At 40.6% G+C, this 26,189-nt stretch overlaps 1 protein-coding gene across 1 annotated transcript in view; it reads left to right on the top strand.

Moving 5' to 3' along the window:
* The window catches only part of dock11 (dedicator of cytokinesis 11), a 63,126-nt gene that overhangs the window by 26,194 nt on the left and 10,743 nt on the right, over nt 1–26,189 (top strand). Inside the window, 39 exon segments of the mRNA XM_071206574.1 lie at nt 45–127; nt 314–436; nt 627–703; nt 1,308–1,492; nt 1,639–1,704; nt 3,718–3,810; nt 5,350–5,473; nt 5,618–5,730; nt 5,997–6,080; nt 6,170–6,259; nt 6,983–7,104; nt 7,192–7,261; nt 7,341–7,466; nt 7,679–7,750; nt 8,142–8,288; nt 8,989–9,072; nt 9,838–9,949; nt 11,294–11,475; nt 12,024–12,137; nt 12,474–12,549; nt 13,574–13,662; nt 15,255–15,375; nt 15,678–15,744; nt 16,562–16,609; nt 16,716–16,861; nt 17,722–17,837; nt 18,066–18,203; nt 19,217–19,399; nt 19,860–19,973; nt 20,736–20,952; nt 21,201–21,202; nt 22,177–22,219; nt 22,762–22,775; nt 24,140–24,170; nt 24,173–24,231; nt 24,233–24,244; nt 24,804–24,872; nt 24,875–24,928; nt 25,595–25,708. Coding sequence (XP_071062675.1) covers nt 45–127; nt 314–436; nt 627–703; nt 1,308–1,492; nt 1,639–1,704; nt 3,718–3,810; nt 5,350–5,473; nt 5,618–5,730; nt 5,997–6,080; nt 6,170–6,259; nt 6,983–7,104; nt 7,192–7,261; nt 7,341–7,466; nt 7,679–7,750; nt 8,142–8,288; nt 8,989–9,072; nt 9,838–9,949; nt 11,294–11,475; nt 12,024–12,137; nt 12,474–12,549; nt 13,574–13,662; nt 15,255–15,375; nt 15,678–15,744; nt 16,562–16,609; nt 16,716–16,861; nt 17,722–17,837; nt 18,066–18,203; nt 19,217–19,399; nt 19,860–19,973; nt 20,736–20,952; nt 21,201–21,202; nt 22,177–22,219; nt 22,762–22,775; nt 24,140–24,170; nt 24,173–24,231; nt 24,233–24,244; nt 24,804–24,872; nt 24,875–24,928; nt 25,595–25,708 — 3,780 coding nt within the window.

The raw sequence follows: 26,189 nt of genomic DNA, 5'->3' as shown, positions 1-26,189 counted from the left end.
CTGTCTTTTGTATTGGAATGATTCCTTTCTGTTTGTCTCTGCAGACTGCTCAGAAGGTGCTCAAAGCTGCCAAGCAGACATGCCAACGCCTGGGTCAGTACAGGATGCCTTTCGCCTGGGCTGCCAAGTAAGACAGGAAGAATACACAAGTCAGAAATATGACCCAGAAATGAATCTGTTTGGATCCTTTTTTAGAACGACCCAATTGAAATGCATAACATCTGGCATCATAACGAGTAGACGTGGGTTTTTAAATGCCGAAAATCGACTTTTTTATTCTGCTTATGTCACACCTCCTCTAATGTGTTTTCAGGCAGGTGTTTAAAGACGCCCAGGGCAGCTTGGACATGGACGGGAAGTTTTCTCCTCTCTACCGCCAGGACAGCAGCAAAGTCTCCAATGATGACATCATCAAGCTGCTGGCTGACATCAGGAAGTGAGTCATCACATCTTCTGCTATTTTAGACAGTGCTTAGAAACTAGAGCACACAAACACCCATGCCCTTGCACATACATTTTTAAAAAGGCATTGCATCAAAGCCAGTTTACAAAAGCCTACATTCAAATGTAGAAACATTGTTTTATTTAATCTTGTTCTTATTTTAAATCTTTATTTTCCTCAACAGACCTGAGAAGAGCAAGCTTCAGACCATCCCTGGACAGATGAATGTCACCATCGAGTGTGTCCCACCTGACTTCTCAAGTAGATTGTCGTTCCTAAACACTCCCCATAGCCTAATGTGTGTCTGTAAAATAAGCTTCAAATTCTTGATCACAAGGATAGTTATCAAACAATAGTAACCGTATTCCTGTTCCTAAAATGCAAACAAGACAATAGAGAAACAGAATGCAAAAATAAAAACAATGAAGTTATGGATTTAAGAAATAAGCTCATGGTGAAAATTCTAGTGAAATAAATAACCAAATATATAAATACATTAGATACAAATAAAGGAGGTGATCTTGTATAAAAGGCAACAAAATGCCAGAAATACTAGAAGAAGAAAGTATAATAAAGCTAAAATGGTGATACTAAAACAAGCACAGTTTAGATATGATATGACAATAAAGGGAAATAGCCCACCATACATTTGAATAATGAGAGGAAACATGCAATAGATCATCAGGCCATCTTATAAAAGTGAGTTTTGAACGGCTGCAGATGGAGAAAAGGCTGATCCAAAGCCAGGAGGAGTCCTTAGCTTAGAAGTATCCAGAACAATCTTAAGTTAACTCTTGGGATGGCACTAAAAACAGGAACACAGCGGCGACGGTTTTCCCCTTACTCGTGCACTCTGTCCCTGCAGATACGGTGACTTCCTCTTATGTTCCCGTCAAGCCCTTCGAGGACGGCTGTGAGCGGGTTTCAGTGGAGGTGGAGGAGTTTCTGCCCGCGGAGGCCAAGTACAACTACCCCTACACATCGTACAAGAACCAGCTGTACGTCTGCCCCCTGCAGCTCAAATACGACAACCAGAAGTCCTTCACCAAGGTGTGACTCTCAGAGTTGATCTGATTTCTGTGGGGTTGCCTGCTACACAAAATGAAGCATATATCTCCAAATTGATACGGTGTGTAGACCATGACTCGCTCTACTCTGAGCATTACCTGACTGATGTCATGTTTCCTCCACACCAGGCGAGAAACATTGCAGTCTGCTTCCAGTTCAGAGATTCAGATGAAGAAGGGGCGACCTCTTTAAAGGTGGGTTTAATGAGCTGCATACTATATTGTCATATGTTCTGCCTATGTAAGTTATACACACACATGTACACGTTGTGATGCAGGAGTGTATTCACAGGTCATTTTGATCTGAAATGTTGCGATTACAGTTCGATACAAAGTTCTAATATGAACCTACTATCAAACATTTGTAAATGCAACTGTTCACATGATGTTTAGGTCGATTACTACACAGGATTTGAAGCAGTGTTTTCAAATGATTACATTACTCCCAAAATGTAGAACTTTTTCATGTAGATTAAAATGTATTCAGGACATTTGACAGCATGTTCCATGTAGAGACATTGAGAGCTTTTATAACTTCACACACTTAAATCAACTGCATTACACAATGTATGTAATTCATGCAGCTCAAGTTCTTCTTATCTCACATTGTGAATTATGGACAAGAAGTCTAAAAACGGACTTGAGCAGGGTCACCCAGAGAGAGGAGGGTGGTCATATTTTGATCTGTTATTCAAACAGCATGCTTACAGGAACATAGCAGAAGATAGAATAAAAAGATAAACAAGCACAACCTTTATTGGGAATGTCCTTTGAGAGATGTGATGGACAGCAGAGGCCTCAGCCATGATCAGCTCTTCTTTCTATTGCTGTCACAAAGTGGGTCTCGGAGAGCAGCAGAGGGGCCAGAGGAGGAGAACGGGAAACCGCTTATTATAGCTGGCAGGAGAAGATAATGAATGGTCACTCTTTTTTCTCTCTCTCTCCTCATCCTCGCTGCTCCTCTTCGTGTCAAATATTTGCGGCTGGAAAGAGTCTTCAAAGCACCGCGGGTTGTCTTTCTTTTCACTTTTCCGGAGAGACGGAGGAAAACGGGGTTTCTTTGAATTCAACCAACAAAACATTTGCCCTCGATGCAATTGATAGAGTCTCAGCCTCCAGTACACTACATCAGATAAAGTGAGTCTGATCTCAAACAATGCTGGAAGTACATGGAGGAAGAATTTTTGTTTTACAGACACACAGGAGCGAGCAGCGGGAGCTAGGGGGAGCTCTGGGTTTTGCACAAGTCACAAATATGTATTTTTCAGAGTAAAATCCTACAATCCTGATCTCAGGTTTAATTTATTTGTTGGTTTCCCTGAGATTTGAATGACGAGCTCTACCAGTGCAACATGTTTGTTTTGAAGGCATGTCTGGTTCAGTATGTGTATGACTGGGACATCAGATAAGAGCCTGGTTAATCACAATTCCCATCAGCCCCCTTGCTGCGTCTGCCCTGGATGTGTTGCTTCACAAACCACTGCACGGCGCCTGCAGTCCTACCGCACCGTGTGACCGCGACAACAGACCTTTCTGAAATCTGTGTAATCCCCCCTGCTTCCTCCTCACACTCCAGCTTCTTCCCCACTGTCCCCCCTCTTTGAGCCTCTCCCCTCCTCCAGCAGAGGCTCAATTTTCCTGATCCAATCAGTCTCAATTTGCATCCAGAAATGTCTTTCCTCTTGGCAGCTCTGCTCATTGTCCTTCATTACAGATGACTGCATCTGTTAGCCTCCTCATTACAGCATCAAAGCAGCCATCAGGACGGCTCTGAACATTTGTATCCCTTTTTGTTGCCCCTGATTGGAAATATTCTCACCTGGTCAAGCATGACTTTCCTCCACAGATATACACAGTCCTGATTGAGGGTGCATTTGGAAAGAAACATGAACACTTTTGTCACCCCACGTAGAGTCAAGGAGACGTAACTGTTCTGTGTTTGTTGCTTTTCTGTCATTATTAAAAATGTAGAAAAGTTTAAAAATGTAAGGCACAAAACTGCATGACGTTCTTGATGAGGCCGAGGTTGAGTAACCTTCTTTGTTTAATCTGCCGGAGCTTCAAAGCCACATACAATGAGGGGCTTGCACCCTCACCTCCAAATATTGTCAGTAATTACAGATTTCAGAGCACTTACTCACCGCCGTGGCCCCCAACATCAGAGGGCCAGAGTTGATGACTGACTCTTGATGCTTGCTTGCCTTTCAGTGCATCTACGGCAAGCCGGGAGACTCACTCTTCACCAGCAGCACCTACGCCGCCGTCCTGCACCACAATCAGAGCCCGGAGTTCTACGACGAGGTGAGAAGGTTACATCGGTATCCTCGCACTTTTTTCCCCAGGCATTAGTCTGATTCAGTCTGTTCAGTAAACATGTTATCGTGAAATGAAACAACCTGAAGAAACACTCATTCATCAGGTGATTCACATTGGATTCGACATAAAGAGGAAGTGCAACAATGAAGCAACTCTGATTGTCATTCCCAAAACTTCCTACAGCGAGAGGCAGTCACTGTGGTCAAATTCCTCAGCCAGAGATAATCCCATAAATCAGTCACACACACACACACACACACACACACACACACACACACACACACACACACACACACACACACACACACACACACACACACACACACACACACACACACACACACACACACACACACACACACACACACACACACACACACACACACACACACACGAAGCTGGGCTCAGTGAAAGAGGTTCGGTCAGGTTACTGTTAGAGAGGTGGTGGAGCAGAGGGGGGGGGGGGGGGGCATATGCTCCTGATATCAAACGGATTAGGATCTGAAGAGTGCCTACACAACACCCGCATGCACGCTCTCTGGGATTGACCTCCACATGCTTCAGCGTCACATCATAGAGAGTTTCTGCTCCAAAAACAATGATCTTTATCTTTTTACATATTTTGCCTTGATCTTTTTATCCTCAAAAGCTTATTTTAACACACGTTAAGATCTTAGGTGAGGTCATAGAGAGCCTTAAAGGATGTCACAATCTTATGTTTGAATTTCCCCAGATTAATAATTAAACACACTAACTGAAAGATTCATACACCTGTCATCAAAAGTACTTACTCATGACATTCTTAAGCAGTTTGTTGGTCACGAGATCTGTTAATGTGGAAATGCAGTTTAGTGTTTCTATATGTGTCACTTCCTGTGAGAAAATCAGCACGTGTTCAGGGTTAAAACCATAGACTGTATATATAAAGGTTAAAACTTGTATTTGATGTTGCTGCCCCCTGGTGGATAAACTGATATTTCTTATTTATAGATTTGTTTTACTTTTACTTTACTATGCTTTTCAGGGAGACACAAATACTGTATCACAAGTGAAATGTGGGTCCAAGTGCTGAACACCACTAGAGTTGGATATGAAAATGTTGGGTGGCATTAATGTCAAAAGTTATATCTATGCACTTTGGACAATTGAGAAAATAGGATGCCCGAATTTAAATGAAATATATGCCACTATTTCTGTATGAGTGTAGAATATTTACTTCTTTAAAAATCAATGAAGCATAACTGAAATTACTTTAATAGTTGTATTCCAATATACAGTGAATTTAGACTCACAATAGATGCAAAGGCTTTCCAGCTAGCTGCAAAGGGGGTTGTAAATATGCCTTGTTGATGAGATAAAATCCAGTTCCGTGTAAAAACATTTGAAATATAACTGCAAAAGACTGATCTAGCATAGCATTAACAACTTTTGATATTGTTGTTATATATTAAGTCTATTGTTGGTACCAGTAATGTCTATGCTGAGATGGTGTTGCTACATACAGTGACCTGTTCCCATGTGTAGGTGAAGATCGAGCTGCCTGTCCACGTTCATGAGAAACACCACATCCTCTTCACCTTCTACCACATCAGCTGTGAGTCCAGCAGCAAGGCCAGCAGCAAGAAGAGAGAGGGGGTAGAGTCCCTGGGTGAGTGTCTGTCTAAAACTGATTTGATATGTGTCCTTTAATGGAAAACTATTAAAAGAAAAGGAAATAAACAAATTGCTGGCTTCACATTTCATGTCCATATAAGGACAGTAAGGCCAACTCTGCTATTTGTATGTGTTCCAGTGGGTTACTCCTGGATGCCTTTGCTGAAAGAAGGGAGGATGCAGTCAGTGGAGCTGCAGCTGCCTGTAGCATCCACCTTGCCTCCTGGATACCTCTGTCAGGACACCAAGAAGGTACAGTCCTATTCCCTTTACCAAAGACTCACTGACCCCAATAGAGGTCAGGCATAATGGTACAACTAAAACTAAAGCTATCATATACGCAGAGGGTTCTTCATTAGTAAAATAATACTGATACTTGATTTTTTAAGTGCTAATCAAGCTAAATGTCCACAAATTAAGATGTCACTTTTCTAAAAGCTGACAATGTTTGTACATATGCAATGTATTCATCAAGCTGCTTGACCCTAAACATTTTATATTTGTGTGCACTGCAACAGTCCCAACCAGACATCAAATGGGTGGAAAATACCAAGACGCTGTTCAAAGTGAAGACCCACGTGGCATCTACAATATATGCTCAGGTACATCACGTTGCTCTTCAGTCATTCTGGTAGCTGGTGTAAAGAGAGTGTGTTTACATGATGGTCCTATTGTCCGGCTTCCTCTGCAGGACCTGCATCTTCACAAGTTCTTCCAGCACTGTCAGCTGATGAGGACGACATCAGACGGCAACACAGCAGAACTGATCAAATACCTGAAGGTGAGATACTGTCAGGCTGTACACAGTCTCATTGCCCCTCAGGGACAAATAAAGGTCTTCAACTTGTCAGTCAGCAGGGGAGGGGGGGGGGGGGTACAGTTCCCTAAAATGCAGCTCCAGACTTGTTGCATGGCACTATCTGACAACTGAGGAAGCACTGATAGGCAGGAGAGATAAACGTATTCTGGTAACCCACTTTCTCATCACATGGTTCTCTCTCGAATTCATGACAAAATAACAGTCACCAAGTTACTCACTTTTCGTAGGAAGGTAGGAGTAGGACGTGTATTTTCTTATACCTGTTATTATGCTTATCTTGATACAAACATAACTTGATAACTCACAAAGCAATCCTGTGGCCAGATACAGTTTTACAACAACAATAGCAATGTCTTAGATGGGGGAAAAAAGAATAAATGATGATCCTGGCAAAAAAAAAATTCCACAAGTTCTTAAGTCAAAACATAGGAGACAAAAAATGTTCAGGCCAGACTAAGAAAATAAAAAGCCAGATGTTATTGAAGTTATTTGTGTTTTTATGTTAAGTGTATTTATTTTTAAGTCACTTACATATATAGTCAAGATTATACAAGATTTCTGACCCCAATTACCAGATTCAGTATCTTCTATAAAGGTGTTGATATAGTTGCTCTTTAAAAATCACGTTGTAACTTACCTAACATGATTTTTCTTCACTTCCACCTATACCTCCCTCTCTTATAGTGCCTGCATGCCATGGAGACTCATGTCATCATCAACTTCCTTCCAACGGTGCTGATGCAGCTGTTTGGAGTGCTCACAGCAGCGACCAAAGAAACACATGAGATCGCTGTCAACTCTCTGCGGTGAGTAGAGTGTAGCATCTCTTTTAAACAATTTAATACTGATGCAAAAGCTCACACTATAACACCGCCCTGCTTCTGTGTCTCCAGTGTCATCATACACATCGTCTCCAGGTGTCACGAGGAGGGCCTGGAACACTACCTGCGCTCTTTTGTTAAGGTAACATACTAACTCTGCTACCCGGCTGAACAAAATCAAAGAATCCTAAAGTTGATTTGTGTTTATTTTCTCTTCTCAGTATGTGTTTGTGACCAACACCCCTGCCTCGGGGAACTCAGTAACCACACATGAGGTTTTAGCCACCGCCGTCACAGCGACCCTCAAGCAGACAGCTGATTTCAACACCAGCAACAAACTGCTCAAGGTGTGTTTTTTGCTAGTTACACACTTCCTGCCTCAGTCCAGTTGTAGTACCATTAATAAACAGCAGGGGGCACACCTGCTTATAAGATGGCACTTGTATTATGTACTAGCATGTGTTTCTGTCATCACAACTTTCTCTCCTGGTTAGCTTATAAGCCATCAGGAAATACCCAACACTATCTAACTGCAGTTCTCTTTTCCATTTGTCTGCAGTATTCTTGGTTCTTCTTTGAAACAATGGCCAAATCCATGGCCCAGTATCTACAGGAGGGCAGCCGCATAAAGGTCGGTATTTTGTGACTTCTTTTGAGTCATTAAGATCACCTCACTGTTTAACAATACCAGTCTTTGCTTGTGACGCTACCCAGAGTTCAAATGTCTACATCTGGCGTGTAACCCACAATCACGTGATGTTACGAAACATGTCAACACATTTAAACAAACCATACAAACACTCAAAGACATAACAGGAAACTCATAATGAATCACTGAGCTGTGTGTTTATTCCATATTTTGATGTCTGGGTCTGCATTTCATCTGGGTTGTAAGCAACAGTAAACAAGGTGATGGCTGTTGCTCTTTCGAAAACATGATAGAATGCAATGTTTAAAGGAACTGTACACTCGGGGCTATCTGTACACATTACGCTTCATTACGTATTCATCCCGATCATTAGATGCCGCGGCCCCAGCGTTTCCCGGACAGTTTCCACCAGGCGCTGCAGTCGCTGGTGTTGTCCATCATGCCGCACATCACCATCCGCCACATGGAAATCCTGGAGGAAGCTCGCTGCATCAACCTGAGCCTGGCCAATTTCATCAAGGTCTGGAACGCCACATGCACAAACATTAGAAACACATCCTTCTGCAGGCTGGTGCATAGAAACTGACTTTCAGCTATACCATCTGATCTGGGAACAAAACGTCAGTCATGATAATACAATAGTTTGATAGATAGATATACTTTATTTATCCCGAATTGGGAAATAGTTTTGTCAATGAACAAGAATTACAACATTTATTAAAAATAGAATAAAATACAAATAAACATTAAATATAAAAAGAAATACATTACATATTCTAAGTAGAAAAGACATATATTCAGAAGTGTATCTACACACTGTAAAATATACAGAATACATTTCAATACTCTCTAATATACCGATCTACTAAAGAAACATATAAACATAGTATATACATTCAAAATGGTGCACAGTAGCTTTTCATTCAAAGTGAAATATATCCTGTGAGGTTGTGTAAGCAGGCTAAAGAGATGTAAGTACAGTAGGTGCAAATTGTTTGGTAGTTTTATCAAACTACCACCAAACATGTATTTTCTCCAGTAAGTCCTATCTGAGATCTTCAAGTTGTACATATCATATTGCTTCTCTCTTGTTGTCCTTTTTAACACAACTCCAGAACACAACAAAATCATCTCAGCCTCAAAAAGGTGTTTGTTTATTCTGGGATCACACCTTTATTCACCTCAGCAGTATACGTGCTAACCATGCTCTCTCTCCTCAGAGGTGCCTGATCGTCATGAACAGGGGCTTTGCTTTCGGCCTGATCAACCACTACATGTGTCACTTCGGTCTCAAGGATCCTAAGGTACATCCTTTAAGTCAGCCAACACACAACTGCACACTTTAAGGCTATTGAAAAGAGGACAATAGAAGAGTAAAAGTATGTTTTTGCTGATCAGAATAGAATTTGGTTTATTGCCAAGTAGGTTTTCGCATTCAAGGAATTTGCTTTGGTGTCAAAAAGTGCATATATAAACTAGTGGTGGAAAAGTACTCAGATTTTATACTTAAGTAAAAGTAGCAGTACATTGTAGAAATTCTGTACAAGTCCTGCATTTAAAGTCTTATTTAAGTAAAAGTACAGTGTTATTGGCATCAAAATATACTTAAGTACCAAAAGTACTTTTAAAGCATTAAGGACAATTTCATTTCATCCATTTTATATTAAATAACTGGAAAATATGTATTAATTAATGAATGTATACATCAAAGCTTGTAAAGGAGAACATTTAGAAAGGTTTTTTTCATCAATTATAACATAAAAAAATGTGTTTAAGAAATGTAAATAGACAAAAAAAGGAAATGAAATGCATTTATGACTAGTCACTATGAAACAAGATGTAAAGTAGAATGGAAATGAACTGAATTGGAGAACTTGTTTACATGATAGAATAACATGTTTTGTATCTCCTGCCGTATAAAAAATTAAACACGAGAAGCACTATCAGCGGCATCAAGGATCGAGTTCAAAACACTGCAGAGAATTCTATGTTTGCACTGCAGCGGTTGATATACATTTGCTTATGAACTTGCATGGCCCACACTCACGTACGTCTGTTTTTTGGCACAGGTGCTGACAGAAATGAAATTTGATTTCCTGATGTCAATGTGCAACCACGAACACTTCATCCCTCTTAACCTGCCCATGGCGTTCGGGCGCACCAAGATGCAGAGGGTACAAGGTGAGCGTCAGATAGAATACCTCCCTTTGAATGCATTATGCTCTACATGTACCAACTAAGTAGCTATCACATGACCCATCACCCACCTGACCTGCATCCACCACACTGAACCCCTCTATTAACCTGCCTGATTGTTTGGCCCATGCACACACAGGTCTATAAATAAGCAGGTGGCAAGTTACCCCTGCATTACCTACTAATTATCATACTACGGTATATCTGCTAATCAAGTTTAGCCAACACGTGTTGACACATGTTTTAACTAACCACAAGTGAAAGAAAAGTGCTGTGGAAATGCTGCATGGATTTCACCCCCAATATCTTTATTTCCCCCCCCCCTCTCTGTTTTTTTTGCTCGTGGTCAGATTTTATTCCGTATGCGACGGAGCTTTTTGGCCCTGTAGGTAGGTGATGCTCACCGCGCCTTACTGTACATAAACGCCACCGTGTTTGCTGCCGTAAGCAAACCACCTGCACCTCCTCGCTCTGACCTGCACTAACCATCCTGTCAACACTCATAGGACCCCCATTCACTCCAACTCACTATGCTAATGCTAGGCTAACCCTTCACTTGCCTGAGCCTGGGTGTTGTCGAGGGGGAGGATCTTGGCTATCAAGCCTTCTCTCCGCAGTGACTTGAGACACTAGAACGCACCGTCTTTCACAAAGCTGCGGTTCTCTCTCTTCCCTGTCTGTGTCTGTTCTCTCTCTCTGCCTGTCTGTTTCTGTCAATCAGAAGGTACATGCAGATGTGGGCTCAGTTCCCAGCCTGCATTGCCTGACATTATCTCAGCATTATTGTGAAAATCATCGTTCGTGTTGAAACAGACAGCTTCTCATTTCTCGTGGCACGTCTCTGATTCTTGTGATGTGTATCTCTTCTCTGAATATACTGTACAGAATGAATATGTATAACATTATTATCACCTAATGTGGGCATTGGTAAAGAACGATCTTGATTTCTACCTTTCTGGCGTGGTGTGTAAACATGGTTGCTCATTGGTTTGGGACGTTGCACTTTAAATGACTGAATGTTTTTCACACTTTGCCTCTATTACATTTCAACTCACTGAGCAATGCTGATTATATTGCATGCACAAAGTAATTTATAGAAATATACACTAATACTAAGTACAATAAGCTAATATTATTCACTGAACAACTGTAATACCACTTCTTTATGAGACATTCTAACACAAACACATTCCACAAGACTGCTTATCAGATTTTAGTCTAAGAACATTCCCCTTAGAAGGTAGTGCCGCAATCAAAAAGACACATATTTATCAGCTTCACTTTAGCCCATACTTTGTATACTGACACTTCCTGTTTGACCTAACACAGAGCAGAGTTTGGAGTTCAGCCTGACGGAGGATTACTGCCGTAACCACTTCCTGGTGGGCCTGCTGCTGAGGGAACTGGCGGAGGCCGTGCAGCAGGGGCCCGTGGTCCGGCAGCTGGCCGTGAGCGTCCTAAAGAACCTTCTTATTAAACACGCCATGGACGACCGCTACACAGCATATAAGGTGAGGGAGCGATGAAGGAACAAGGAAAGAGGTACAAATAATGTTCGGAATAACTCTGTTTGGATAGTGACTAAAAGCACAAGCAGTCTATTCATACACTCGTCTAGCTACCCATACAAAAAGGCTTTCTCTCTGTTATCACACCTCCCTTTTCTTTTGTTCACGTTCAATTTCTTTATGACAAAGCATCGTGACAAGCACATTGCCCCCCTCTTTCCACTGTGGCACCTATTTGCATCAGAACCTCGTTGTCTGATACTAAAAGTTAATATTTGATATGACACGGGTTAAACACAGCTCCACTATGAACATACAATGAGCTGCGGTTTAACGTACCTCCAACAAGATACCAGTGTCTGTCTGTTATGCAAACGAGACCGTTTTTAGAGTGCAGGAACATGTGATAGCAGCTTGGAGCAGTTGGCTCATGAACTTAAACAGTGCCTTTTGTTTGCCTTTGTGACCTTACAGTATGTGATGTCGCAATTCATGATTCATCAGTGCATTTGTTTTTTTAAAAGCTCATTGTGTCATATGTATTGTTTCAGAACCAGCAGGCCCGGATCTGTTTGCTGTACCTGCCACTTTTTGAGCTGCTCTACCAGAATCTGAAGCAGCTGTCTGCCCAGCCGTACACCTCCAGCCCCGGGCATGGCCTCAATGTGAGTCCTCTCAAACCCTGGATTGAGGGAGGTGGGATTTTAGCCTTTGGAGACCATTTACATGCACAACAACCTATAGAACACACTACAGGGAAGGGGAGACCCCCAAACATCACAATAGGGCCCCTTTAAGTTCATGAAGAAGACATTTTAACAGGAGCTTTTGAAAGTGTTTGGGAGCATTCACACAAACAGTTTCGTGCAAAATAGGATTCGTCTATTTAAATCATTACATCTGTGAAATCCCACAATGTAATTCCAGCAATATTGTTTCTATAGCTGTTGACATCCTAACAGTAACCCGGATGTCCCTTCTTCCATCTTGTGGTTGTGCAGGGCTCCAGAGATGACCTGATATCCAGCGGATACACAGACAGCAGGAGGATCAGCACTGCAATGGACAGAGAACATGGTGAGTTTGGATCCTCAGAAAAGAACCAGCGCACCTGGGATCTGGCCTCTTCCTGTTTACAGATCATTAGCATCGCCGCAGAGGCAGTGTTTATGTTACATTAGCAGCACTCTCTCTGACAGCAGCAGATATGTGCCACTCAGATTGTGCTGTACTTTGTTGTTTTGTTTCTTGGGAATGGACACAACAAGCCTCATCGCACTTACCCTAAGGCTGTTTAAATGAGCATACCATTTACTAGCGACCAGCAACAACAAAAACATTTGAAATCTTTGAAAAATGTCAGCTATGTTTAATAGCGTCTTCTTTTCATAGATTTGATTCAAATTCAACTGTGAACTGAGGTATGGATTGTAAGGCTACAAATTCACATAGAAACGTTTTTTTTCTACAGATTTATTGTGAAATGTGTGAACGAGTTCTCCAGCAATGCAGTACTGCATTCCCATGAAGTCACACTAGACGGATTAAAGTAAAAAAACACATTCTGACCTTTATGATTTCAAAAGCATCTTTTCTCTGGTGACAGAACTAGGGTTAGGTTCTCAGACTTCCTCTCCTGAGCCACAGAACGGCTTTCATCAAGACTCGTTTAAATGCCAAATATCCTGTTACTCACAGAATGCCAGTAATACTTAACGTAGGGGCGTGTCAGTATCTTTTATTATCTTTATTATGTAAATCTGGGCTTGAGAAAGAATCAATATAAATATAATTGACAGATAAATAAATAGGCGAGGCATAGTATACAAAACATTACAAAGTTGTTGACAATAATATACATATAAGAATAAAATATGTATTTGTTATCTGTCAACTATCTTCTATTTATTGTTTTGTCTTTGTCTCCTTTCTTCTGATTTATCAATTTGTATTTTATCTGTTATAGTTTTAATGTATTTCTTTTTGTTGTGTATGCCCTTTAAAAAAACATATTTTCTTAAATGCAAATAATAATAATAATTAAAAAAAATAATCCTGCTATCGGTTGTCATTTAACAAAACTTGACTGTTTTGGCTTTAGGTCTGCCCGCTCAAAATGGCCATGTTGTGAGGAGAGAGGACTCCAGATGCTCTCTGTTTCTGGACTCAGGGACATCAGACAGCATGGAGGTAAACAGACTGTATTAAAGAGATGGCTCTCATTGCTTTGAAGTAGGGTTGTATAAGGTACTTATCCATAGTCAGTGTATTTCATACTTATGACTGTGGTAGGAACCCTTCCAGTCGGAGAAACAGACAATGCGCTGTTCTGGATTGCGGCAGAAGCTAAATATATTTAGCCAGACAAAATAATCTTAAGTGTAAGCAACATTTTACATATTTTCCCCGTTTAACCTGGCAGTTTTTGGGCTTTCGCTCTCTCAATTCGTTAGTTTAGAATCTCTTAAGTCACATTCAGTTCCCCTTTGTAAAGGATTGACTATTTAAGAAAAATCTTATTGGTTATCTTAATCATTTAGTTTGAGATACAACTACTTAGATAACCAGGGGCTAAAGCTCATGCTACATAGACACGCTGTTCTGTATCCACATCTGAAGACTGCACAGTTCATTCAACAAACCGTGGTGAGAATAATGTTAAAAAAAACATGTCTATTGCTTTTGAAAAGTGTACCATCGACCTCTCAGTGTGGAGTAGCACTCTCTCTGAACACTGACCCAACATAACAAGCCCTAAACAGTTCCTGCTGTGGAACCGCGGCACAATAAATGAGATGAATCCTTATTTATCTCACGCCAAAGACTACCATTGTGTTAATGTCAATAGTATTTTGATCCAGATATGCTGTTAATAGGTTTATTCATGTTCCCTGGTCTGATGTGTGTATCCGCTCTCTTTTAAGGCAGCCAGATGTTGAATAAAGACGCACTGAACTAGATTTTGTACTATCTACATACTTTTAGTACATTGCAGCACATCAAAGCTGGTTTATTCCGTGTCCATTTTTGGCCACAGCTTGGTTCACATGACCTATGAGGTAAACTACTATGCCGATTTACTCACTTCAAGATGTAAACAGTCAAACACAACAACAACAAAATGTATTTGCTTCATCTAAAAAAAAGATCAGTACAGCAAGAATTTGACCACGTGGGGAGACAATGATCTAAATAAATATTAACATGAACTTTTAATTGTACTTGAATAGTTTAACCTATACAAGGGTAAGTTACACACCCAACCCAACAAACCCACTACAAAATGTTGTATGTACATATGAGTTTATCCCAGATAAATCTTGTGACATCACTTCTTCTTCTTGACCGAAAAGTGCACCACAAATACTCCATTACTCTGTTTTGAGTCACTGTTAGTAAACACATGACTTCCCAGCTGTTTCGGGGAATTAACAAGCATTTTTCTAAAAATGAACTTTGTATATGTGACTTGATTTTAAATACTTTTTCAAGGGAAATGTGTGGCTCTAAGTCACACACAGGATATGGAAGACAGACTATGGAGTATGGAGAGACAAAATGGCTTGTTGTCTAATCATAAAACCCCAAACAGGTATCAAATAAAGTGTAAACAGACTCTTCCACTTCATGGATATGAATATCTCACTGTGTGTGTGTGTGTGTGTGTGTGTGTGTGTGTGTGTGTGTGTGTGTGTGTGTGTGTGTGTGTGTGTGTGTGTGTGTGTGTGTGTGTGTGTGTGTGTGTGTGTGTGTGTGTGTGTGTGTGTGTGTGTGTGTGGCAGCTGCAGAGACGGTACTCCACCATGAGCAGCAGCCCCGCGCCTCCCATCGGCAGACTGGGACCGTACGAGATTAAGGGCCTCCTGCTCTCCTTCCTGCACATCGTCAAGACTTTGTCAGAGGGTCAGTGAATATCTATGCTCCTTCACCACACACAATATAGGACATCAATGTCCCTTCTGCTATTTTGGGATAGCCTCTACGCAGAAACTTGGCACAACAATACATAAACAAAGATTTTTACGGCTGATTTTACGACACACACACATGGTGAGATATTCATATCCATGAGGTGGAAAAATCAGTCGTAAAGACAGCCTTCTCCCCATCATTCTTCATGAGACCTGAACTATTTCTTTAGATTTGATTGATGATGGTTAAAGGTTGTTTTTTGTTATGCATTAAAGACTTTCTTTTGTCCACAGACACTCTCATGGCCTACTGGAACAAAGTCAGCCCTCAAGACATCATGAACTTCCTCAGTTTGCTGGAGTGAGTAGTGAATACAAAGAAAACGTTAGCACATAATGGCCCGTTGTCATTCAGTAAAATGATGTGGTCGGCTAGTGTAAACAGGCTTGTTGAGTAAAGGATTACATTTACGTAATCAGGATACATTACAACAAGGTCACTTTATTCCCTTAAATTATATAAAAGAATCCGATTTGATCTCGTCTCTGTAAGCTGTACGGTCCTGTAGGCTAATACTTAAAGTGTGAATCCATACATTTACTGCCTGAATTTACTTTATGGTTTTCACTTTCTTTGGTTCTTTTTCTAATTCAGTAGGTGAACCTATATGTTCATAAAATAGTGTGTGTGAGCTTAACTGTGTGAGTTCAACTAAAATGGAGCATTTTCTGTCAGCTCAGATTTGATTTATTCTTATTTAAACTGTAGTTTGTGCTCTTGTGTTTCGTTGTAGGTGTATAGGTTACTGCCTGAATATGCTTAATGAATGACAGGCACTAAATATCTTGGTTACTGGTTTCTAGTAACTGTAACGGAATGCATTTTTAAAGTAACCCTTCCAACCCTGTATGTAATATAAAGCCACAGACGTCTTATTGGTTGTAACAATGTTTCCTTGCCAAATAGTATTTCATCAGCAGTTGATTGACAAGTGTTGCCAAAGTTGAGTTGTACAAACAACAATTACAAAAAATTGCAACCGAACATAGTAGTCCTGGTATTTATACAGACCACCAGATAGAATTTCTCATTGCTTACAACAAAAACTAAAAGGTGAAAGAATAACATGAACATTTCCCCTTCTCCTGCTAATATGTTGTATTCTTTCTCTCTGCAGGACCTGTCTGGTTCAGCTCCGTTACATTGGAAAAAGGAACATTGGCCGGTAATGCTGGGAACATTCTTAATATAATAGCTCAATATCTTCAGGGTGTCTGTCTGTGTCTATAAAATAAACAATGTCTCTCACTCTGGATCTATTATTCATACAGGAGTCAGGAGATTTGCGCGTCAAAGCTTTTCTCGTCAGACAGGAAGTCTCAGACGATGCCAGCTATGCGCTGCAACCGAGCCAGCCTCATGCAGACGAAGTTAAACCAGTTCAGCACCATGGAAGCCTCCCTCACTCTCAATATAGGTAACCACACACTTGTGCAAACTTTAGGTCACAATTTATCTAACGCTTTTTTTCCCTACCTTTTTTTCCTAATGGTTTTCACTTGACAGTTGGATTTGGGGAACCTAAGAGATTAGAAAGCCACACGGGTTTTTAATGCAAAGTTAGTCTAGCACAAACAAACCACACTGTAAGCTGTTGTTATCCCAAGATTAAACAAAGCTTTACCAATACACTTTACTAATACACTTTACCAATACACTTTACCAATACACTTTACCAATACACTTTACCAATACACTTTACCATGATGTGTGTACCTGATTGGAAACCAGCCAATATGCAGCTCTTGTAAGACTCAACAGTTAAGCCTTTCCTAGATTTATGCTAAACACACACAATCACATTGTGTAAAGCTGAAAGGAAAGATTAATACATTAATACATGTGTTAAATCCATACTGAAACTTTTTGAGAAATATGTGGTCTATTTGAGAGAAAAACTGACAGGATAAACTGCACATAAAAACATGAATGTGTCATAATTACATCTTTTGTTTTCAAACCTGAAAACAAGTTAAATTGTCTAAAATGTTACTTGGTATTGTTTTGTCCCCTTTAACTGTATATAAAACCAGTTTGTTGTTATCCATGAAATTGTATCCAAAAAAACATTGGTAATTTACCTTGTGAACTAAATAAAAAATGGATAATTTAACAGTCCAGAATCAGAAAAGGCAGTTCTAAAACAAAACAAGAGAAACATCCCTAAAGTGAGAAATGTATGTTTTTTTAATATATAATCTGTTCTGTGTGAGCCTTTATCATACAGCTATTCAAATATACTTGTTTTTTCACGTGTGCTTGTTCTGTGTGTTCTAGGGACGGGGCCATCCGAAGCAGAGATCCACCATCAGGCTGTGCTGGAGGGAAACATCTCCACGGAGGTCTCCCTTAGCGTCCTGGATGTCCTTGCTTTTTTCACTCAGTGCTTCAAGGTCAGTACACACACACACACACACACACACACACACACACACACACACACACACACACACACACACACACACACACACACACACACACACACACACACACACACACACACACACACACACACACACACACACACACACACACACACACACACACACACACACACACACGGATGGGGATTGTGTATCTCTCTAGGGAAAAATGGAACCCAGTGTCTCTGTGTGTGTCAGACCCAGCTGCTGGACAGCGACGGTCACAACCCCCTGATGAAGAAAGTGTTTGACGTTTACCTGACCTTCCTGAAAGTCGGCCAATCGGAAGCGGCCCTCAGGCACGTGTTCGCCGCACTCAGGGCTTTCATAAACAAGGTATGTTAACAAACTCTACCCCAGTCCTTCTACGTATTTGTACTATTTGTACTATCTAATTTCTCTAAAACACAGCTTAAGCCACAGTGTTGCCCTGGGTAACATGTTATTTGTATCACCACTCACACTGTAGTTTATCGTAACTCAATTTCACATACACCACAGTGAGAATAGGGCCAAACTAATGTGTTGTAACTTGATTAAGCCATATTTACACAGGGCGGTGTAATGGGAGCAGGTCACGCTCTGTTTTGCATGGCCTCTCACAATAACATATCAAACATTTCCTCTCTAAACATTAGAACTCAAAACGCCCCAAAATGTTGGTGTTATTTATTCAATTTGCATGTTTGTATCCTTGTCAAACATACTAAGCAGGAAGTCATGAAACAGAAGTCAAACGACCACAAATAAAAGATAAAAACTCCTGCATTACTTGCCCGTTGGTCCCTTTCAACATTCTCTTGCACTATTTTATTTCCATTATTTTAGTTGTTGCACTATTTTCATTTTTGTATTATTTTAAGTCGTATATATATATTTATGTTACATTGTTCAAGGAGCCTAGGACTTAATATTGTCATTGCCATAGCAACACTAGCTACTGCGCATATAAGATAAAGATAAGATATACTTTATTGATCCCAATGTGGGATTTTCTTTGTCACAGCATGTAGATCAGACTTAGAAGTTAATTACATAAAATATATAATAAAATCAAAAACAATTAAGATACACATATCAGCAGAAGAAGATGAACAAAATACGCCAACAGTGAATATATACATATCAATAATGAAGGTTATATATATCTATACAGTATAAATATTGAATACACAATACATATACATGATATATATGGATACATATGTCAATAAACCTTTGTATTATCTGACTCACAGCTCCTGTCCCTACCTAATGTCTCACTGCCACTAACCTGCTGTCCCCCCTACATACTAACAGTGTTTTCCCTAACCCCTGCCCTCTAAAACCCTAACATGTTGTCCCCTCAGTTCCCGTCGGTGCTGTTTAAGGGCCGCGTGACGCTGTGTGAAGCTCTGTGCACCGAGGTCCTCAAGTGCTGCGTCTCCAGGATGGGGTCTCTAAGGGCGGAGGCGTCCGCTCTGCTCTACCTGCTGATGAGAAACAACTACGAGTACACCAAGAGGAAGACCTTCCTACGCACGCACCTGCAGGTAGGGGGGGGGGGGTTGTTCTGAAGTAGAGGAAAAGGAAGTCACGCCTCTAAAGATCTGTCCTGAGAACAATCTCTCAACATCCCATAGCCTTGGTGGTCTGTAACAATGTCTTTCCTGATCTCAACACTCATATCAAGACTTGACCTTTAGCCTTTCTTTCCACACACTCCTCATGGGAACTTCAGATGCTTTCATAATGCTGGTGCAGAATGTTAGGATGTTGTTTAAACAGTTTAAACACACAGTGCCTTGCCGAGTTTCCGGCCTCTCAGCAGAACGCCGTCCAGCTTTCCATTAGATCTCACTGGACTCAAAACATATACACTCAGTATTTGGTGTAGAACTGTGTTTACCCTACTTTTTTTTCTTTGTTCTTCTCCTTAGCCAGCCCATTTCTCCCTTCAGTCCTCGTTCTTCTGCACGATCCCCTCACTGTGCTCCTTTGTTTCCTGTCCAGATCATCATCGCTGTGAGTCAGCTGATCTCCGACGTGGCGCTGACCGGCAGCTCTCGCTTCCAGGAGTCTCTCTCCATCATCAACAACTTTGCAAACAGTGACAAACTCATGAAGGTAGTAACAGAAAGTCAGACCAATCACAACTCTGAATGCAATAGGATTTAAATAAGAAACCATATATAGAAACAAATAAAGAAAGAAGGTTATTCCAAACTAAGTAAATGTTTGGGACATTAGATCTTTCCATATAAGCCCGTGCTGCGCCCAAAGCCAAGAGAGGATTCAACCCAAAAACTACAGAGAGCCCACCTGTGATCCATCTCTCTCTGTCTGTTTACGCCCCTGTTAGAGCAGCCATTTAGTTTAGACTGTAAATATGTACCGTACGAGGCGACGATGATCTATAACAGATTCTCTTACAAGGAGGCCTTGTAGAGGTACTGATCTCGTGTCTTGAACATATTCATGCATATAGTACAGCTTCAGAATAAAGTGCAACAAATGTAGAAACAAAGTGGGTCGCAGTGCAAACCACAATAACACCACTTAGAATGCATTAACTAAGACATGTGTGCATATGAGACTGTTGCCCCTGTGCATGCTGGGAGGCTTTCCTCCACAATCACTTGATCAGCACTGTAACGTGACTGATTATGGTTTCAATCCTCTCTTCATGCTGTCTCTATTTCAAAATAAGAGCGCACTGTTATTGAAGTTAACGTCCCCTAAGACAAACAAATCAATACTTAAACTGCACTTTAAGAATTTCCAATTAGTGAGAATGTATAGGATGATTTTAATCTATCTAGCCTGGATAAGGACATTTATCTCATAACATCATGTATTCAAACGTTTATTCCTCTCTGCATGAAACAGTCCACGGCGTTCCCCTCTGAAGTAAAGGGTCTGACCAAGGGATCCGCACGGTGCTGATGGCCACGGCCCAAGATGAGGGAGCATGAGAAAGACCCGGAGATGCTGCTGGACCTCCAGTACAGCCTGGCCCGGTCCTACGCCAGCACCCCCGAACTGAGACGCACCTGGCTGGACAGCATGGCCCGAGCACACCTGAAGAACGGAGATCTCTCGAGGGGTAACAACGGAATGCTTCACCTGGTGTCATATTTACAACACAGAAGTATTGCTATGCTCCTGGTTCATCTATTTTATTTATTTATTCATCAGAGACGGTTGTACATAAAAAAAACTTCTGCAAATGCGTCAGTCAGCCCTAAAAACACGTTTCATTTAAAATAACAAGTAAATACAATCAGTAACACACGCTGATCACTTTCTTTGCATGCAATGAAATCCACTTTCTCAATCACTTACAACTGTAAGCTGTCAAGACTCTTAAAAGAAAGTGTTTGAAGCATATTTACTTTGCTATTGGCACAGTGGCAACACCAAAGCAAACAGCATAACGAGTCTCTGCCCTTGTGTACACTCTGATGTACACAGTGAGTCAGTCCTTCAGTCTCAGGTTTCCAAGCCCACAAGGTTTCACGGAAGCATTACTCCCTGAATCACTCATGCATTTAAATGTGCTGCATTCTGAAGCAGAAGTAAAAATATATACCTACATAGTGTACATACTTACTACTGCTGCCAACAGGACACAGGCTGAATAAGCAGCAAATTGTTTACAATGTTTTTACCATCTCCAACATAAATCAGAGAGCTCAAGTCGAGGTCATTTTTAGGTTAAGCTGCAATTAAAACGTTTATTTATGGTTATCAAGAAAATAAAACATCGGCTGGTACATCCTACTTTGGTTGTAAACAAGAGAGACAGTGGCTGAGTCTTTATACTTATACTATGAATAGTTTTTTGTACAGTCACAATGATGCAGTACTACTGTTTCAGATAAGAGGAGGGGAACTTGATTTGAACTTGATGAACTTCACTTGGAATGAACTTAAATAAATAAGGACTGGTGTGAAACTTTACACCTGGCTGCTTTCTGGCTTTTGTACATTCTGTACAGCTGCCAGTGAATGATCGGTGTGGCTGCTAGATATGAGTCACCAACTGTGGAGGGTGACATGCGCTTGAATATAAAATAAATATTGTGCATATCAGTCCCAGTTAATCCAGTCACTGTCAATGAAACATTTGCATGTAATAATAATTGATAATTGTATATAGCGCCTGTCAAGAGACCCAAGCTGCTTTACACGGTGAACAAACAAAAGGGGGGCAAAAATAATAAATGGTTAGAAATGTAAACGCAATGTCACCTTTGCTGTTTTCCGTTTTTGCTTCCAATCTTGTGTTGACTAAATCCGTTGGGGTGTTTTTGTTCTCTCACAGGAGGCCATGTGTTACGTTCATGTGGCTGCGCTGGTTGCAGAATACCGTACAGGAAAAGTAAGTCCCCCTACACACCTGTACACACACCTGTACACACACCTGTACACACACCTGTACACAACATGTACACACACAACATGTACACACACCCACACACACACACACACACACACACACACACACACACACACACACACACACACACACACACCACACACACACACCACACCCACACACCACACACACACACACACACAGAGAAGCTACATGTTTGGCTCACACTTATACTGTAATCAAACACAGAGCCGAAGACCCTGTTGACTGATGAAAGTGCTAAGAAAATAAGAAAGGTATTTCCGCCTCAAAGGAATTCAGTTACACACTTCTCTTTGTTGGCATTGTGGTCCAGGACCAGTGTTGATAAAAGACAAGTCAGACCATTTCGCTGCCCGTCATTTTGACGGACAGGATCGTTAAGACTTCCGTCGAAATCCAGAATTACCCGTCGGCCTTTACACAACTCTGACGAGGGGGGGGGGGGGGAGCAGCTCGTGAACTGTCAACAGGGGGGGGGGGGGGGGGGGACAGTTCACATGCGCCGTGTTATGCATGGCTGCTGCAACTTGCGGGAGCATGCACAGCGTTAAAGCCAAAACTCACAGACAGTTCATTGGTCTGTACGGCAAAGTTAGGTTTGGAAACGGTATAATTTCCTTTTTGGAGGGCATGCATAACCCGGCATAACACCGGAGCCTCGCTGCGGGGAGGAAACTTTGGCGCTGTTCCGAGTTTGTTCTAATCTGTCAAAATGACGGACTGCTTTCAGATTTGTCCGTCATTGTTAAAAAAATATATTCGGTTAACGCCTCTGCAAGGCAAGGCAAGGCAAGGCAAGTTTATTTATATAGCACTTTTCAACACAAGGCAATTCAAAGTGCTTTACAAAAAACGAAAGACATTAAGAAAATGGCATTTAAAATCAGTCATTAAAAAGAAAAGCTAATAAAATAAACATTAAAAGAAAAAATACATGGATAAAAGTTACAGTGCAGTCTAAGATGTGAATAGTTCAATTAAAAAGCAGCGACAAAAAGAAAAGTCTTCAGCCTGGATTAAAAGTAGTCAGAGTTGCAGCGGACCTGCAGGTTTCTGGGAGTTTGTTCAGATATTTGGAGCATAATAACTGAACGCTGCTTTACCATGTTTAGTTCTGACTCTGGGGACAGAAAGCTGACCAGTCCTGAAGACCTGAGAGATCTGGATGGTTCATAGTTTAGCAGGAGGTCAGAATGGTACCATGTGCTCAACCATGGTAGAGCACTGATATAAACCATGGTCTACCATGGTCACAATAAACCATGGTCACCGGACTGGAAATAATATAAATTAATACAAGCTTTCAATAGTTTCAAGCAGTGTTTTTTTTTAATTTTAAAATATTTGTATAGATCATGTTAATTGCACTTTAATTTCATTTACAGTATATGTCACTCTATAGTTGCACACACACTCATTAAATGCCATGGTTGGCAATGGAATGCCATGGTTGGCAATGGAATACCATGGTGACCATGGTCAACCATGGTTACGTTTCGCAGGGGCAGCACAGTGACATTTAGCAAATGTACCGGAATGTGCTGTCAAATACTCATCATAACAAACGGGTTTGCCAACCTTTGTTGCATGTCAACGGAAAAGATAATTATGGGGTTTCACACAAATGGTTGATTGAGATCCAACAACAATATCATAAAAGAAAGCACATAAACAACAGATTCAGATGTACAATAACATACAATAATAGATCACAGCATGCAAACAAAGTCAAAGGTTATTATATTCTACTCAGGATGCAACCTCGGAACTAACCATGATGACAGTATTTGATAAGAAAATATTCCTTTTTTTTGACATGTATTTAATAAACGCCTTTTATTTGACCTCCTTGCTTTGTATTTGTAAAGAGTTGTTCCCGAGCGGCCCTGGCAGTTTTAAGAGATAACCTTAAACACGAAGAGGGAAGCTGCCATGAGGGACGACAGCGGAATGCAAGACGTCCTATGACACCGAGGTTCTGGACTGGCTGCATTTTCATGGTTTCTTGGTATTGCCAATACAGCTTATGACATTGTAAATGACTTAGATGCGCTGTACTTTCATTGTTTCCCAAATTGGGAGTTGTTTTGGTACAGCCAGCATTCGATCAAGGCATTGCCCATGAGTTACAAAAAGAAAACTAATACATTCATAAAAAAGAAAGCTATGATAAGAGTATCTACTAGAATAAACCATGTAAAAAAATACCAAAACAAAAGTCAGGAATTCACGATAATAGACCAACCGTACTACCAAAAATATATTCAAACATTGGTTACCATATACAGTATACAAGTGCAAAGATAGCTTTTATTCTGAGTGTGAACTGGCAATACCCTTATTCTACTTCAATGGATGTACTTTTGTTTGGACAATATTTAACATAAAAAAAACACATTTCAAATGTAGTAATAGCTAACAATTCTGTACTTTTGGCATTTAGCTCGGGTTTTGCGATTTAAATCCTAATGTAGAATCCAATTGTTAGTTTTATTCTGTTAATATGGTTCAAATGCATTTTCTACCCCTTTTAGGAGGTCTTGGTGGAACACTTGGAGGTCTGTGTGGAGGCGCGGTGGAAGGCCGAACGCTATGAGATCATTCACGCACCATTGCCAAGCTCATATCCCCATCTATGAGAAGCGTTCACGAGTACGAGGTACGGCTCTCAAACAGATATCATGGTATCATAAACATGCAGCCACTTGCCTCTCTTTGCAAAGCGGCTCATCCATGTCCCCGTGCTTATGAAGGTCAAGTAATCACACCTATGTAAGGACTAGGCTTTGTAGAAACATTATCCTGATATAAATACTTGTGTGTAAAGTGTACTCATATTCATTTTCCACTCATCATCTGACTCTTTGGCTTCATGTGGGTTGTTCGCATCTCGTTGCCTTTACTTACACAACAAGATACTTGGTTTCACTGCTCTCCGATTATTAAACCTGTTCTTATAGGTGCTTAATATAGCACTTACTTGTTGCTCTTGAACACATCAGGGTGGGGTGTGAGACTCTCAGGCTTTATAGAAAACATTATATATCATGTCTTAAAATCATTTTTTAAAACACAAACTGCTCTGTATGACCCTCAAGCCGTGAACTTTCTTCTTTTTTTTTACCACATGTTCATGCTCAGGCAGACATTTCTCAATATTGAAATAATGTGATTCAAAAACAGCTTTAGTTCAAATGTTAGTCTGGATTTTACACAACTGAAATGCCTGTTCTTGCTCCTGCACGCACTGCTCAGTCACTGCCATAGGTCACTGCACAGAAAACAGAAAATAGAACATGCCATCTCTCTTCTCCTTTTTGTGCAGAAGCTAAGCCGACTGTACGACACCCTGCACAGAGCGTACAACAAAATAATGGAGGTGATTCATTCAGGCCGCAGGCTGCTGGGTACATACTTCCGCGTGGCTTTTTACGGACAGGTGAGATCCGACAACAAGCCAGTTTCAATGAGGACTTTATTTGAATAAGATTAGATTGACAAACACATTTGTTAAGAATGTTATGTAGCAAATAGGTGTGCTAATGCATAATGTCACGTTCAGGATTGCTTTCAATTGTATTTTTCATATAATGCCACTTTATACTTTCCTCCACCTGCAGATTTAGGTTATTAATAACAAATATAAATCAACACACATTATGATATATTATGATAGGTCAATCTACCCAGAAAGTGTATAAAGTAATTCAAATAAACTCCCCGTTACCCAAGCGCAGACTGAAGTAATAAATTGTAATAAAATAATTTAAAAAGATCTTGTGCTTAAAATTGCCATGTTGCACAACGAGTACTTTTAATTTTTGGTACTGGTAATGCTAATACTTTTTTAACTGTATTAAGTACAATATGAATGCAATATGAATGCAGGACTTTTACTCGTAACTGAGTATGGTGGATTG

The sequence above is a fragment of the Pseudochaenichthys georgianus genome, chromosome 18, assembly GCF_902827115.2.
Source record: "Pseudochaenichthys georgianus chromosome 18, fPseGeo1.2, whole genome shotgun sequence".
Taxonomy (NCBI): domain Eukaryota; kingdom Metazoa; phylum Chordata; class Actinopteri; order Perciformes; family Channichthyidae; genus Pseudochaenichthys; species Pseudochaenichthys georgianus.
This window is presented reverse-complemented; position numbering and strand designations above follow the sequence as displayed.